This window comes from Phaenicophaeus curvirostris, chromosome 2 (genome assembly GCF_032191515.1).
Source record: "Phaenicophaeus curvirostris isolate KB17595 chromosome 2, BPBGC_Pcur_1.0, whole genome shotgun sequence".
In the NCBI taxonomy this organism is placed as follows: Eukaryota; Metazoa; Chordata; class Aves; order Cuculiformes; family Cuculidae; genus Phaenicophaeus; species Phaenicophaeus curvirostris.
In genome coordinates this window covers 79,566,982-79,584,213 of record NC_091393.1, presented here as the reverse complement: position 1 = coordinate 79,584,213, position 17,232 = coordinate 79,566,982, and the positions used below count along the sequence as shown (strand labels likewise).

General features: G+C 42.2%; 1 protein-coding gene across 3 annotated transcripts in view; it reads left to right on the top strand.

Annotated features, from left to right (window-relative positions):
• Positions 1–17,232, top strand: part of TTC7A (tetratricopeptide repeat domain 7A) — a 178,223-nt gene that overhangs the window by 42,273 nt on the left and 118,718 nt on the right. For all 3 annotated transcript variants that reach the window (XM_069852629.1, XM_069852628.1, XM_069852630.1), the window contains exons 9-11: positions 887–1,024; positions 1,439–1,522; positions 13,480–13,584. In XM_069852629.1, the coding sequence (XP_069708730.1) occupies positions 887–1,024; positions 1,439–1,522; positions 13,480–13,584 (327 nt within the window). The remainder of the gene's footprint in view (positions 1–886; positions 1,025–1,438; positions 1,523–13,479; positions 13,585–17,232) is intronic.

Genomic DNA, 17,232 nt, shown 5'->3' with positions numbered 1-17,232 from the left:
CTGTGCTATCAGTCAGTGCTAGGACTCAAAGGCATCCAGCACTGCCTCTCTCCAAGGTTAGGCAGTCTGGGTGAAGTCCTCTGTGTTCAGAAATCAGTGGAACTATACCATTTACTCTGGGATTGAATTCTCCCTCTTTGTGCTCAAAAAACTGGGAGGCTGGGATTTTGAGGTAAATCTGAGTTTTGTGGCATATGGTATTTTGGGACATCCTTGCAAATTGCTGGACTGATGATTTTCTGTCAAAAGTGATGTTTCTTTTTCACGTAGGCTGAGCAATGCACTGATAGATTATGCAAAATTAGCACTTAAGAAGTTTGGGTTTTTTTAATATCATTTGGTATTGTGTTGCCTAGACCTCTAATTGCATTAAATTGATGACAGGCAAATCTGATTACTAAGGCAACATGTTCAAATTAAAAAATAAAAAGTGAATAGCAGAAAAGAAGAACAAACCCACGTACTATCGGGAAGAAATCAGGTGCCGGCACAGAAGATATCAGAATTATCAACCATGGAAGCAGTTATCACAGTTGCAAGCAATTGAAGTAATAAAGGAATGTGATGTGAGGTTGGCTTTGAATTATTGAGGAAATGGGATCTGGTGGGTCTGTTTCCTAATGCTCTAATTCTGTGGAACAGATCTGGGTGAGGTATTTCTAGCAGTTCCTTTCTGTATGTATAGCTATGTTGCTGAGTTTGCTTCATGGGGATGAAGTGTAGCTATGGAAACACCTTCCTTATGTTGGGATCAATTAAAAAAAATAAATAAATCTTGAGATGATTTTAGACAAAATGTCACGGATGATGGGTGGAATTTCCTGTGAAGGAGTTGGTTCTCTCTGTCTCCTTTGCGGTCTGACGCTCTATTTATGTCTGTGTGCAGGCAAACCGGGATGCAGTGATCAGCCGAGCCCCGGACCAGCAGGATGACCGAGCTGTCAGCCTCCGAGATGCTTCTGCCGTCTACGACCTTCTTAGTATCACGCTGGGCAGAAGAGGGCAGTATGTCATGCTTTCAGAGGTATCTCCTCCTGGCTGCTGCTGAAACTGCCACTTGAATCCCGCAAGCAAAGCCTGCCTTTGCAGTAGTTTGTCGGGAAATGTGGAAATGAAGCACACCTAGTTGGCAATTAGTAGAAGCAGTTATGGACCTATGGCAGCACAGGCCAGAAATGCAAACAGAACTGCTTAAGGCATTAGAATAATTTATATGTGTGCTCTTGAACAAAGTTGTCATCATTTGAGAGGGTGGTGTATGCTAGCAAGCCCCATTAACTGAGAAGTGATAAATGATGTCATAAAAGTAAAGATAAAGACCACCTGGGCCACAACAGGTTGTTTTCCCTGATATGATTACTGAGCCAAGCAGTGATCTTGACAAAAGATGTATATTTAAAAAAAGAGTCTGACATTTCTCCCAATGTTTATTTCTTAGTGCTTGGAGAGAGCCATGAAGTTTGCATTTGATGAATTTCACCTCTGGTACCAGCTTGCCCTGTCCATGGTGGCTTGTGGAAAGGTAAGGTTCAAACCAAAGTACTTTAAAAAGGCATGTTTTCCTCTGGCAGAGTGTATCTAGCTTACTTGTTTGAATGTGCACAGTCATGTATTTTGTGGGGATAGTTGCCATCACACAGCACGTGGAAGGACAGTGGTCTCCTTTTAGACTCTGACTGCTCTTTGTGATGGTATGTGTGCTTTTGGCATCGAGTACTGTCCTTTCTATCTAGTGTTTGGTTCTCCTTATCAAGGAGAAAACGCATTTTGTGCATAACTGTGGATTGAAAAGCATTACACAGCTGTCTGTTCTCTGCAGGTTAAACATAAGCATGCTTAGCATAAGAAAGATACTGATGTCTAAATCTGTCATCAACTCACTTTGTCTTTGGGCAGTTGACAACCTCTCTTTAAGCTGTGATTCCTCCATCTAATCAAGGAAGTGCTAATATTTTTTCATAAAGAGCTTTTGAGGGTTAATATTTTTGAAATGTTTGGTGCAAAAGATGCTGTAGAAAAAGAAATGATGTTTGAATGTTTGCACAAGTATGTGTTTTAGGCTAAGTTTCTTTAAAATTAGTATACTAGTTGTGAAAATTACAAGTTAACCACTGAGATGACTGAAGTCTGGTTGCAAAAGGTTAGCATAGGCAGCATGAACTTTTCTTTATTAGCCTTAAAAGAGTAGACTTCCTGCAGGAAACAAGGTTGGTACAAAATTTAGCCTATTCATTCTGGGGGTTCCCACCTGTGCTTTTAGGAGCTGTAATCAAATTAATGCTCTGCAGTAGTAGACCACATAACATATTCTGTGCCCAGTGAGAGTAGGGGTATCCACGTGGAACTGTATGAAGAGTACCAACTGTCAGTCATCTGCCAAATGATAACTTATACTGGTCACTTACGGCTGTAAGCTGAATTGGAAACAGTGGCTTTGGAGTGGAAATTGGAAATGAAGTGGCATGCTTTTGCAAAGAAGTTATGTTATGATGTGCAAGTGGCAGCAAAGCTTAGAAGATGTCTGAAGGGTTTTCTTCACTTCTGGGAACATAGGCAAAGGCTTATCGTAGAAGACTGTTGTGCACTATTCTTCAAGAAAATAGTAGGACAACAACACAGTCTAATAAAGAGCTTCAGGGGTGGCTAAGTAAGCAGAACTGTAGAAAGATTGAAATAATTGATTTTTTTTACCATAAAGGGGAGGAAAAAGTCCAAGAGATAAACAAATCTTCAAGAGCTCTTAAAAGAAGGGGTTAATCTTGTCTGTGGTGGGTAGGACAAGGTTCAATGGCTTCCACTTGCAGCAACACAAGCTCATGTTTCCTATTAAGAGGCAAAAAAAAAAATAAGGGTAGTGGTACACTGGCAAAAATATTGTCTGTGAAGGTTGTGTGGAGCCTGTGTCACTGGGGATCTGTGAAACGCCCTAGCAAATATTGGTCAGCAATGACTCCACTGTGAGGCACCAGGGGTGGACTTGGTGGGACCTTGCAAACTCTGTTCTCTCCACGGTTATCTCAGAAATTGGCCAGATCTATTACAATCAAAAGAAGACATTAAAACTTAAGGCAAAGCATATTAGATGAACAGTGAGCTGAAGGGAGATGTTTAATAAGAAGGAGGCTCACAGGCATAATATGAGTTCTGTACAAGCATTTAAAAATCCAGTTCCAAGTATGAAAGCGATGACTAGACTTGATGATGTATAGAGAATCCCAAAGCTACTGGTAGAATACTTGAACAATGAGCTTGGTGTCATGGTGCTAATACCTTGCACTGGCCTATGTCAGGTCTGGGGTTTGCAAGTCAGGTCCAGCTCCCCTTGGCATTCAGCTGGGGTTAGCGTGTTGCTGCCCTTTTTGCCTTTGCAAAGCCTCCAAATACCTGATCTCTTGATACTGAAGACAACAATGACTAGATAGGCTGTGATGGAAAGGCACAGTATCTTCCTGTAAGCACTCACAGTGCTTTTCTGGGAGCTTGATTGGCTTTACAGGTTGGGCAACCTATTTATCCACAGCAGACAATACTGTGAATGAAACTCTACTGATCTGCAGGTGAGCAAATTTAGATTTTAACTACTGGTTGCTGAGGGACTGAGTGTATCCAGAGAGTAATTGTGGTTCAGTCTTAGGTTGGTATGGAATAGACAAATGGGGCCTGATCTTTAGCTTCTAATAATTTGCATGAGAACTCTGTCCTCCCTATACATTTGCAAACCTCTTCAGCTTCCCTTTGAAGTTACTGAATATTAAGAGGAAAAAAGAGCAAGACAAATATCTGTATCTTTACAATTGTCCTATCTTTTCATATTTTCAAGTGTATCATGTCTTTTTGCTTGTACGTCAAGTATTTACAAGATAAAATGACCTGATCTTTTCTATTGATGTAAAAGCCCTAAATGTGCTGAGCCCTATATGGGGCAGAGGGAATTCCCTTACCCAACAATCCCATCTGTGCAGTATTTCACTTCTAATCCCAAAGTATTCCCTGAGGATTCCTGTCGTATACTCTGCAATGCGTCATCTTGCTAATGGGAGATGTGGCATACATTTTTTATACTGCTTCATGGCTTGATAGCAGGACAGAGTTCATTTAAAAGTAAGTGCTCCAGTGTAGCAGAAAGAACAGATGAGAAAACAGTGTGGTCTGTCTAGACTGCAGAATGCAGAACAGACTTGAGGTTTTATAGGTAAAAGATCTGTTTTCACCTGTCTCAGTCACAGCCAATTCCTGATCTCATTTCTTGGTAATGAAATCTCACATCCTGCAGTGTTACTTGTTCTGCAGTACAGCAAATCATGCTTGTAAATCCTGTGTATGACAGGAACAGTGTTAGCAACCTGTAAATGCTGGGAACTTTGATCTCTCCTTTTTAAAACATTTTTTTTAGGATTTGCAAAATCTGACCTTCTTAAGTGCTGTAAAATCCCACCTTGCCCTCTGTTCTACGCTGCATTTGATTAGTGTTACTTCTATTTTTGTATTTATCTTCTTCAGGTTAACTCAGTTGAGCTGAACTTGGAACTATTTTCTTCCTCTGCCAGTGGAAAATAGTTGCCTAATTGTGACTGTTATTTTTCACAAGTGATCAATCTGAATGTTAAGCCAGCCATCTAGGCTAGTTACTGTATGCATGCTTGAGTTTACACATTATTTTAAAAAGCATGTCTCTTAACAAAAATAGGCACATCACTTCAGTAAGTTCTTACAGAGCAAGTGAGGCCTTAGGGCTTCATGAAACAGTGAATGAAAAAGCTCAGAGAAGCATAACCTTTCTGTCTGTCTTCTATCCACTTAAGCAGTGGAAATAGTGGAATGACAGCTATTTAATTTTCCTCTGCTTCTCAACAGCTTGCATAATGAGAAAGATAGTGTGGTCTGGTTGGTTTTTAACCCATTCTTGGGAAAGCATGTGTAACGAGCTGTTTATTTTCTGAACAAAAGGAACATGTTTATTTAAATTATTAACATCCACCATGAAATTCAAAATACTTTTGCAGACAATTTTAAATTAAATGCTGGGATAGCCTGGACAATGGCAAAGACATGCCTGCTGTAGAAAGAGAACAGTGGGGGGGTGTCCTGTGTTACCAATTGCAGTTCTGGATAGGCAAGAGAAAGGTTTAAACTAGTTCAGTGCAGCACCCGTGTTGTTCTGGAGTGGTGCTGGAAAACAGAATGGTGAACTCTTCACAACTGCTTCTGCTGGTAATAACCTTCGCAATCTGGTAATATGACAGCCAGAAGATGAGTGGGCTTAGCAGCTCCCTGGCTCTGCTGCCGTGCATAGACAGGCTGGAGTCTGAGTGGCGAGTGGTATGATAACCGGATGCCATCTGGCAGAGTCCTTGGGCGATGAGATGAGCCACTGTCCTGCTGCCAGAGGAAAATGAGTACAGTAGGTTGCATCTGCTTGTCTCAAGATTTTGAAAAAATGGTAACCTGCATTCAGCAGAGCAGGAGAAGGAAGGACCAAACTTTTATTTACAGTGTAGAGAAGACTTTGTAGTCTTTACTGTAGTAAAGAGGCAGACAAGCTGTTTGGGTAGACTTGTTCTCTGCTGCTGAATTTCAGCAAAGCAGTTTCACTAGAGGTCATGGCAATTACCAGCACACAGCATCCTTGCAGACTAGGTCTACTGATGTATCTGAAACTGGAGGCAAGATTGTCATAGTGTCTAGACGATGTATTATACAAGCAGAAAGGATGTGAAATAGACGCCCCCTACATTTGCAAGCATTTCCCTGGCCTTGAATCAGTTGAATCAGTTAGGTGTTCCCTTGTTCAGATCTATATCCCCTTGTACACCTACCAGCCTCACACAGGACCAAGCCTGTGTGTCCCAAAGTGTCACTAGAGCTCTGTGGGAGTAGAAACTCAGCCATGCATCATGGATTGGGCTCAAGCTTAAATTGACAGTACTTCAGAAAGTTTTCTGGATCTGCATCGTGAGTGTCTTTTTCACCTGTCATACTGTTTAAGGGAAAAATAAACTGATAAAATACGTGCGTTGAACAATGTGAGGCAATTATGATGCCTCTCTTCCGTTACCAACCAGGGAGATTTGTATTTAGTGACAATGATGTGCCGTTTTCCTGCATGTAGTGGGGGAAGATTCTTCAGGGGTAGCTGTGAAATTACTCTGTGAACACTGAGTCTACTTTGTCTAAAAGTGCTGGGCACCCTGATTGAGCCATTGAGCTTATAGCAATCTTACACTGATCTCTCATGTTCATTGGATGATTTTTATTATTATTACTAGTGTGTGCAGTGCATAAAACCATTTTCATGCTCATATTTGGTGCTTCTGCCCTAAAAAAACCCCACAACACAACTTGGTTAGTGAATTAAAAGCTTTAGGTTATGTAAAAGCTTTTGAGAGGAGGGGTAGAGAGTGATACAGTCAGGGTAGAGAGTGATACAGTCACAGGTGAGCTGAGGGAAGTCTGGAGCATGTGCTAGGAGAGGATAATCTCTTTCCCTTCACCCCTTATTCTCATTAAGGAAATGAAGTGCAGCAAAATGTGTGAAAAGAGTTTAGAAGCAGTTCATGGGGGCTGTGGAAAGGAGCCTCTGTGAGAACCCAGTGGAGCTGGAAGCAGTTATCTGGAGGCAAGGGCTATACTCAGCAGGCTTTTTGCTGGGGTTACTGATGGTGGTTGTGTGTTCAGAGGGTGCCTGGCACACTGTTATCCTGCCCTTCTCGTCCAGCACTGACAAAACACCATCAGGCCAGCATTTGCCTTTAGACAGCAACTGCATGAGTTTAGAAATAACTGCATCATTGCTTCTTCTCCTCTGCCCCTGTTGGCCTGTGCTGAGGACACAATAGGAAGATTTAAGCACCAAGCATGGCACCTTGTAAGACCTGGCATATAAAACTGCTTTTAATTACGCAACATGCTCCTTTCTGCCCTTATTCTTCTTGTGTTTATTCATCTTTAAGACAAAGAGGGATAAAGAGTCATGTTTGTCTACCTGAGTGGTTTTCTTAAGAACATAACACTTCAAGAGGTGCCTGGTGTTATTCAAAGGAAAATCATCACATCCTCCTTGGCATGTGTCATTCAGCTGTTCTCTGCAGGAAGTAGGCTCCAGCTCTTTCTAGAGCCGATCTTGCAGTGTCAGTGTTCTCCCCTTGGCAGCTCAGCCACTGGAAATGCTGCAGCTCTGCAGAGAGCTTGTGCTGGCAGCATTTTTAGGGTTTTGAAACCAGTCTTACACAGACATGAACTCCGATTTTGGAACACTTGAAGTTGCTGATACATACTGGCCATAGCCAAATAACGACAAGCTAATGTCTGAGCTGCTTGTATATGTGTTGCAACCAAAGAAAGAAATACTTCCCCATATTTAAACAGTGCAGCAAAAGCAGATGTCTCTAACAGCTTCGAGGAGCTTTCAAGTTTGACTCAGCTATGCCTGTACTGCCAACATACAGCTTTCCAGAAGGTTAGAAGGAAAGTTATAAATATATTTGATACATAATTCTGCAGCAACAGCAGACGAATTTTATGATTTAGACTGTTCCTTCTGTTGGTTTCCTTGCAAAAGCTTAGGCTGGTTGCTAGGCAACTGGCATTTAAAAAAAACGTACATTTCTCTTTGCATTGCAGGCAGGAACCTTGGGAGCAGCAGAGGCTTCAGATGGCTCCTTAAATAGCATTGCTGGGGAATGAAAGTTAAAATATTGAACATTCATTGGTTAAAGATCCTGTTACAAAGGTCAGCTATCTAGAGAATATTCAATAGTTTGGTTTCCTGTGGTGCAAAAGAAAGATTAGAAAGGGGAGTGCCTGTGTGCTGTAGATAGTACAGAAAAAAAAAAATAAAATGGAAATTTCCAAAAATTCCAGACTGTGGAGCAGAATACCTAGGTGGGCTATATAACTGCCTTCAAACTTAACCCTCTTTTCTTGACAGAAAGTCGGAAGTGGGGCATTTGTCGCATTAGCAAGGACAAGTTCATGCTGTTAAATCTTAGAATTAATGACGCACTTTTAAAAGTGGGTATTTGAAGCTACTTAATTGTAGTGCTCTAATTTATGAAACACAGGGTAAAAGAAAAGTGGGAGAATTGATCCCTAGGTTTTGAGAAGTAAATCATAGAATCATAGAATAGTTTGGGTTGGAAGGGACCTTAAAGATCATCCAGTTCCAACCTCCCTGCTATGGGCAGGGACACCTCCCACCAGACCAGGCTGCCCAAGGCTCCGTCCTACCTGACCTTAACCACCTCCAGGAATGGGGCAGCAACAAATTTGCTGGGCAACCTGTGCCAGTGCCTCACCACTCTTACTGTGAAGAAATTCCTCCTAATGTCTAGTCTAAATCTGCCCCTCTCCAGTTGGTACTCATTGCCCCTCGTCATATCACCGCAAGCTTTTGTAATAAGTCCGTCCCCAGCTTTCTTGTAGCCCCTTCAGGTACTGGTAGGCTGCTATATGAGCTCCTTGGAGCTTTCTCTTCTCCAGGCTGACCAACCCCAGGTGTCTCAGCCTGTCCTTGTATGGGAAGTGCTCCAGCCCTCTGATCATCCTTGTAGCCCTCCTCTGCACCCATTCTAACAGCTCCATATCCTTCTTATGTTGAGGATTACGGAAGTGGACACAATGTCCCCCTAAATGTCTTACAGGAATAATGCTCATGCTGAGGGATTCATAGAAATCTAGAAATTCAATGGAAAACATATATCAAAACAACTGAATTTTCAATTGGTGTCTTACTCTGTCATCTTCCTGTGTTGGTTGAAGGGCATTTATAGCTAGATAGCTGTGAATCCCAGGATACAAGGAATACTGATTCTTGCTTATGGATGAAGGATTTTCCCCACTTCCCCACAATACCTTTGGGATAGTGAAATTTTTCAAACTGGGCAAGATGATGCTAGAAATAAAGCAGTACTAGTTGTGGAGATTAATCTGTATATTAAACTACCAAGTGAAGTGGGAATGAGGTTGTCTACTATTACCACCACCTTGAGGAAAACGAGGAACGTTTTTCCCTCTAGCTGAAAGGTATTGCCATAGAAGCAAAAAATAAGAAAGGGTTTTGGAACCTTTACAAGAAAAGAGCAACTGTTTATGGCATGTTAAGGCTGCCTGGCATGATCTACTGTCTAGAAATTCTTCTTCCTTTTGCTTACATTTATGGTTTCTTTATTTTCTAAATATGAAATGGATCTCTGACGTGCTTCTTTCATTGCTTTGGTACAGTGGGAGAGAAAAGGTGAGAAAATAATGAAAATTGTATTGGAGTGAGCTGGGAGCGTTTGGGCAGCGTCTATACATTTACCTTAATTGATGGCAAGATCTCTTGAGACTTTTGGAAAAGTGAGGAAGAGAATTAACTGTAGACCGTTCTTCATGCTCATGTTCAAAAATCTTTGCGTATGCTTGCATGCTTCATATAATTAGTAAATGGGGGAGTTGGATTTAGTATTTGGATTTAGCAGTTTTTCTTTACATTTTATTCCTTTGTAACATTCAAAACCATGGCTGCTGTAATTACTTAGGGAGAAGTGTTCTCTCCATCCTTCTTCCCGTGGCTTCATTGTGATTTCTCATAACAGATTAAGAACTGTCCCTCCCCCTGCCATCGGATGTGATACATAGAGCTCTCTGAAGTCTGTATTGAGAGTAACCATTTGTTGGTATGCTACATCCCAGCAGCTTCCTTTCCTGATTATCTTTCCGTAAATTATTGTGGAGCGTGTTTATGATCTCTGTAGAAGAAAAATATTGTATGCAAGTAGGTTAAGGGAGGAAAAAATTGACAGAGAAAACCAGCTTCCTATAGATACTGGATTTAAATATGGAGCAGTAGTGCCATGTCCTTCTTCATCTCTGTTGTAAAAAACACAAAGCTGTTGGTATGTGAAGGATGGAGATGCTCAACTCGGGTAATTGAAGTTCTTTAGTCCCTTACACAATTCACTTTTTTTTTTTTTTTTATGGCTTAACATTTCCATCAAAGCAGTATTTTCACTACATAATGTGACTTGAGCTCTGTGCTTTACTGGCCTTAAAGGGAGGATGGTCATGAGTCTCCTTTAACCTGATGAAAATCCCAAGACTGAGAACTTCTATATCAGACCTCCCATAAACAAAAGTTGAAACCCCCATGAGACAGCTCTTGGCAAGCTTGCCATTTCTTCAAACCATATGTGCTTATTGTTTCCAGTGCAGTTGTTATAATTCAGGAATTAGCAAGCTAAATGCAAAGAACTTAAACCCTGGCTTTAATTTTGATGTAAATTTATTTTCTATGATTCTCAGAATTGTGAGTAGGAAGCATGCACTCACTTGGAGTTTGAGCTCTGCTCTTCTCAAAACATGCCTCACCAGTAAATCTAATTATTATTGCCTTGCAGTGAGTCTCACAAACAATGCACTTGGCTGCCTGGTCCACCCACGCTAAGTGAAAGAATACGTACATTTTAATTATCTGATTATTTCAGTGTTACACAAACGCTGTTTCAATTAAATATTTTTGCAAACCACTGACATCCATATTCAAGACTGAATGGATGATATTTGTTCCGTGCCCATTAATGTCTTTGATTCATACCTTTGAAACACCTTGATATTATGTATCACTCCAGTCTCCCCTAAGTAAGGTCACTGTGGGAGTGGGATATTCTTTACCACTGTTGTTCCTTGGTTAACATTTTCATCATCTTTGTATAATTTCTGACAAGTAAAGTTTTCAAGGTGAAATTTCTTGAATTTTTGAAATGCAGCTAGGGAGGAGGGTTTCATGCCACTCTGTTTCTAAAACCCCTTCTGTACAAAGTGTTTAATTGCAAATTTTATAAGTGTCTTTAAGGTGACATAACTTTGTAAATGTTTTAGAAACAGTGTGGAAACTGTGGCTTTTGCTCTGTAAATAAATGTTCAGAAGCTCCTGAATTTATGTGATAAAGTGACTCCATACCTGAGGCGTTTGTGTGTAGGCACAGGGTAGGATTTTTTCTTTTCAGTATTCAGTAGTCACTGTTTTGCTGTTGCCTCATAAACAGACTCCGGACACATGTGAGAAATGTTTTGAAGCGATTTGAGGCTGCAGGGTTGGCTTGTACTGAGGATCAGCCTTCCTCAATGGACAGGTTGCAGATGGAGAGGGAGCTGATTTCAAGAGGAACTGGCAAGGAGCTGGGTTGTATCACTTCTCTTGTGGTGTAGACTCTGGAAGGTCCTACAGTTGTGACCCAGATTAGGACAGGCCTCTCATTGCCCTGGTTTGTGCTAATGCTGGCTGATGGAGTGGCCGTCAAGTCCCAAATGCTTACTGCTTTGCCTGCAGTCATGCTGCTGGTAGAGAGCTGAGAAACCACTGCCAGGTTTGGTTTGTATCTGTTTCTGAAAGTGGACAGCATGCGATCTTTTACCTGCGTGGTCTTTTCAGTTCACTTTTGCATGATGAGATGACTTTGGGGAGGTTCAGCTGGAGGTGCGCTGACTTGCAAGGTGCATGTTGTCCTGCTCCACTCTTTGAGTTTCTCTTGTCTGGAAACACCTGTGGGGCTGGAATATAGACGGGAGGGCAGGAAAGTCTTGTGCCAGGCTAAGAATGTTATGGAGTTTTGCTAGTATTTCCAACGTGTCTAGCAGTGCTACTGAGAGTACCAGCTGCATGCAGGTCAGGTAGTTTTCTGTGAGAGAAGAATAAGATGCCATTAATACCTGAGACACTACTTGTTCTGAACAAATAGATGTCAGAGGAGTTCATTCTGAGGGAGTTATACCAGCAACGTGTTTCTTCATGTACCTCATGGTTGAATTACCCAAGTCTCTGTTTCTGAGAGGGATGAGGTAATGGTTTAAGCTCTAGGACAAAGTTTATTGATTCCTATCTTTGCTCTGATACAAGCTTCCTTCTGTTTTTAGGCAAATTGTGCATTTGCAATTGTAAAATAGCAAGTATTTTCTTACTTTTGTTGATGGTACCTGCTGCTCTAGGTAGCAGCCTGGAGAACATAGGGCATGCTGTTCTCTTTTTTCAGACCACACAGCCAGTACCCAAGGGTTTCAAGCAGGAGGGTTTGCTCTTTGCTGCTGTGGAGCTCACATCTTTGCTTATGAAATCCATCTTTGCCTTAGCGTGGGCAGGGCTGCTGTACATCTGTTTTTAAATTTCCCCAGTCTCCCTTCCAAGCAAATTCTTACCTAGGCTTTTGAATCCCCTAGCAAGAAGTGGACCTTCAGTTCTGTGGAGAAAGGAGGCAGCAAGCAAATCCTGCTTTGGTGTGATGTGAGAGAGAGGAGCTGCTGATGGCTGTTGGGAGTGCAAAGCTGCTGGTTGCAAGGGACTGGAGCAGAGGCCAGACCCAGCGACATGTGCTGGCAGGAGCTCTGCTGGGAAGAGACCCTGAGGGTCAGGATAAGGAGAAGATGGCCAAGACCTGACAGGAATAGTGGTTAGCTTGATTCTGCAAGCTTCTGTTGCTGCTGTCCTGTTACATGGCAAGGCCATGAGTATTTAACATGCTTCTAAGAGGGAACACTGAGTGAGAGGCCTGTGTGTGTCTTGGAATCCTGTGGAAGAGTTTGGGAGGAGTGAGGCATGTTTGGAGAAATTCTGGGAGAAGAACTCTTTCCCTTAAGCTCAAGGATGAGAGAATTTGAGGGATCAGGGGTCAGTAGTGAGGACGGTTGGAAGTGTGAAAGAAACTGTGGTCCAGTTGGGGTAGGCTAGGAGACTATCTCAGGACAGCTTCATCACCTCCTCATAGGCTAACCAGATCTTCACTCGGACCAGAGCTTTCTTCATTCCCCTTTGAAGCCTCTTGAATCAGAAGTGCTATGTAACTGCTAATAATAAACATCGCTCATCCATGGTAACTGAACACCAGAAAGACAGCAAGAATTGTATGTGCCTTTGTTCTAACACATGCTACTCAGACCATCCATGCTGGATTGCTCTGCAGTTGCCTGCTCCACCCTTTGCATAGAGGGATCCCCATTGTATTCTTATATGTTCTAGAGCTGGAGAAGACACAGTCAATCTACAGAGTGGATTACTTTAGATGCACAAACCAATCTGAGTAGAGTTGGCCTAAGATGTTAACGTACTGGAGGATAAGCTCTTTATAATCTTTTTTTACTTACTGGAAGATGGTAGTGTGCAAGGAAAACTATAGCAGAATTCTTATGAATTGGAAAGGCAGAGTTAAAATAACCAATGCATTAACGACTGAGGAAAACTGTTTCTTCTAAAGTGCACAGCCAAGGTTGGTTCTTTTGCATGTTTCCTCTGAGCGTGGGAAGAGCGTGTGTTGGTGTGCGCATGCGCAAACATATGTGTCTATGTGTGTGGAGGTGGGAATAAAGTTGCTAACTTGTTGCTGACATGTGTTCCTTAACTTCATAGCACTTCTTTGTACATTTCACTAAAATATCTAGTTTGGACTCTGTAACAGCATTGTCTAATCAGCCTTTTTTATTTTCTCCACCTCTCTTCCTCTCCTCCTCCAGTCAGCATATGCTGTGTCAGTACTGAAAGAGTGTGCTAAACTGCAACCTACAGATCCCACCATTCCTCTTCTGGCTGCCAAGGTCTGCATCGGGTCATTGCACTGGGTAAGCAAGCTGATGCAATTCTTATTATGTAATGGATCAGGTGCTGCAGTGACAGTGCCACAATGTAGTTGCAGTCGGGAAAAAGGAAACCCCTGCTACAAGTCATACACACATGCATGCTTAAAAAAAAAAAAAAAAAAAAATCCCAGGCAGAAATTTTGCAGTGAGTCACTGAAATGCAGGAGGAGGAAAAGCTGTAACAGTCATTCCAGGGACTGCTTCTTCACTGAGCTTTGAGTCGAATCAGCCACTCTTGTAGCCCTGGAAGACGAAAGTTAATAATTATTGAAATGGACTGTTAAGCATTTCAGGTTTGCTGGATGACTTTGTCATTTGTTCTTGAAGTTGCTGTGTCAGTGTTTTCTTTTCTGGATGTGTTAATGTATGCCCCAGAAGTAGAGTGGGAGTGGAAGTCTGTGCCACTGAAATTCTGATTATTCCAAGGAGTAGAAACATCTGTTCATGTTGTGGTTTAATCTCAGCCTGCAAACAAAGAACTACATGGAGCCTGGCACTTCACAAAGAACCATGCCGCTGTTCACTCACCTCTCTCACTCCCAGCCAGAGTAGGGAGGAGAATCTGAAAGAAAAGATAAAACTCATGGGTTGGGATAAAAACAGTTTAACAGAGCAGCAAACGAAGAGAAACTTGTAACCCCAGTTACAAGTGGGGTTCCCCAGGGCTCAGTGCTGGGTCCAGCACAGTCTTTATCAATGACCTGGATGAAGGCATTGAGGGCACCCTTAGCAAGTTTGCGGATGACACTAAGCTGGGTGGAAGTATGGATCTGCTGGAGGGTAGGGACGCTCTGCAAAGGGATCTGAACAGGCTGGACCACTGGGCAGAGTCCAATGGCATGAGGTTTAACAAGGCCAAGTGACGGGCCCTGCGCTTGGGGCACAACAACCCTATGCAGTGCTACAGACTAGGAGAAGTCTGTCTAGAAAGCTGCCTGGAGGAGAGGGACCTGGGCGTGTTGGTTGACAGTGACTGAACATGAGCCAGCAGTGTGCCCAGGTGGCCAAGAAGGCCAATGGCATCTTGGCTTGTATCAGAAACGGCGTGACCAGCAGGTCCAGGGAGGTTATTCTGCCTCTGTACTCGGCACTGGTGAGACCGCTCCTCGAATCCTGTGTTCATTTCTGGGCCCCTCACCACAAGAAGGATGTTGAGGCCCTGGAGCGAGTCCAGAGAAGAGCAACGAAGCTGGTGAAGGGGCTGGAGAGCAGGTCTTACGAGGAGCAGCTGAGAGAGCTGGGGTTGTTTAGCCTGGAGAAGAGGAGGCTGAGGGGAGACCTCATTGCTCTCTACAACTACCTGAAAGGAGGTTGTAGAGAGGAGGGTGATGGCCTCTTCTCTCAAGTGACAGGGGACAGGACAAGAGGGAATGGCCTCAAGCTCCGCCAGGGGAGATTTAGGCTGGACATTAGGAAAAAATTTTTCACAGAAAGGGTCATTGGTCACTGGAACAGGCTTCCCAGGGAGGTGGTTGATTCACCTTCCCTGGAGGTGTTTAAGGCACGGGTGGAGGAGGTGCATAGCTGCACAGCCAGAACTGCGCTATGAAAACCTGTTGTGAAACTGGACCACAATTGCCACATAGCCAACTGAGCCACAAAATGTGTTGCCAACTATCCCCTCCTCAGCTAACCCACCCCCATGTTTATTGAATATCCATTTGGCCAGTTTGGGTCAGCTCTCTGTGTTGTCTCCCTTCAGTTTCTTGTGAAAATTAACTCTTCCCTGGCTGCAGCCAGGAAATTAACCCTTTCCCAGCTGGAACCAGGACAGTCAGTCTTTTACTGCTTGGTTTAATTAACTGAATGGCAACCTGCTGTTTTCACCTGTCCTCACCACAGGATGTTCCTTCAGTCAGTGAAGGACTGTAATTGCTAATATAAGTGAAACAAAGATGCAAGAAAGCACGAAGGAAAATCCAGAACAATCTGCTGAGATTTTGGCAAAAAGTTGATAATGTTGTGTCCCCTACCATCCACCTTCCTCTCATCTACACCCCTGTCTGTTGAAAGTTCGTATTCAGTTAAACTTAATTGAATTCTGTCAGTTCACACCAACGTCAGTGAGGAGATCTGGTTATGTATGTTTTTAAATGAACTGCACTGTTCAAATTATAATGATTAAACTTACGTGTTAGTCAGCCAGAAATGGGAAATACCTTGTTCTGGGGAAAATCTTTCAGGTCTGAAGATCTTGAGGGAATCCTTGCTGACCGAAGATTTCTGTAACATGAAAAAGGGAATGGCATAGAATCCCTTTCCTTTCATGTGCTGTCCTGGTGTTTAAGCATCTTTCACTATTGAGGACTAAATTTCAAGTTGTTCCAATAAAGTCTTCTGACTGTGATGGATGAGGGGCCCAAATTGAGGATGCTGCTATGCCGGGAAATGTGCAGAATCAGGATTTGTCCTTCTCATTCGTGCTTTCCCTAACATCTCTTTGGATCTGCTAGTGTAGCTACCATGTTAATATACCCTGTTATAGGGACATTCAGAAAAGAAGGTGAGACTGTAATTCCCAGGCAGTCCAGTACCTCCACACTTCTCAAATGTGGCAGAGCTGATAAAGCAATACCTAACCCTAAAAAATCAGAGAAAGGAGGAAGAAATGAGCTGTGTTTGATTATTGCAAAGTAAGAGAGTTTCTTCCTTTATGTACTGCTTTTTCATTGTGTGAAACACTTTTCAGTGTTTTTCAGTCAGACCCTGGCTGGAATGCAGTATTAAATACAAACATGATTTCACAAGAGGGTAATTTTGGTGCTGTTGCATAGAGTGCAACCTTATGAACTAAAGAACAAATTAAAAATGTTACTTTCCTCTCTTCCTTTCACTCAGTGCTCGACCCCAATACCAAACTTGATGGTTGTATAGAGGGGCTTTAATTAAGGGGAGTCAGAGGGCAGTGGTAGCATCTTTAAAAAGAACTAAAACGATAGGTTCCCACATCTCGTAGTCAAAGTGATGCTTCTGATATTGCTGGCAAACTCCTGTGCCTAATAAAGACCTTCCTGCTTAACAGAGCTGTTTTTCTAAATGTCATCCTACAGTAATTATTTGCATTTAAATTACATGGCAATCAAATCAGAATTGAATCATTTAAACTGGAAGTGAACAGGCTCATCAATGCCAGTATAAATAGAATGGAGTGTAGACATGGTATGGAAACAGCAATGGACAAATATTAACAGTTATAAATACTCAAATTTTTCAGAACATGTAAAATATGATTGATTTCTGATTTAGGAAATATATGTATGTACTTGATTGCTGGTTATGAGGAAAAGGGTGAAATCGGATCACCATTTATCCAAACGAAATGGCTAATGTGTATGTCCTGCACCTGTCTACTATGTTCTCTTGGTGCACTACTGAACTCTGTTCATGGTCCATGGATAAGCAGCACTTTAGTCTTATTTCAGTTACTAACAATAAAAAAACCTGAAAACCATTTATGCAGCTGGATAATTACAGAATGTCATGAGAAGCAGAGAACACTTCCCTTCCTGATTAATTTAGTGGTCACTTAACTCATTTTGCTGGCTTCGTACATGGTATCTCAGCACACTTTTAAGAGCCAGGCAAAATAAAAAATTAATTGAAATGAACCATAGAGATTTACAATGATGA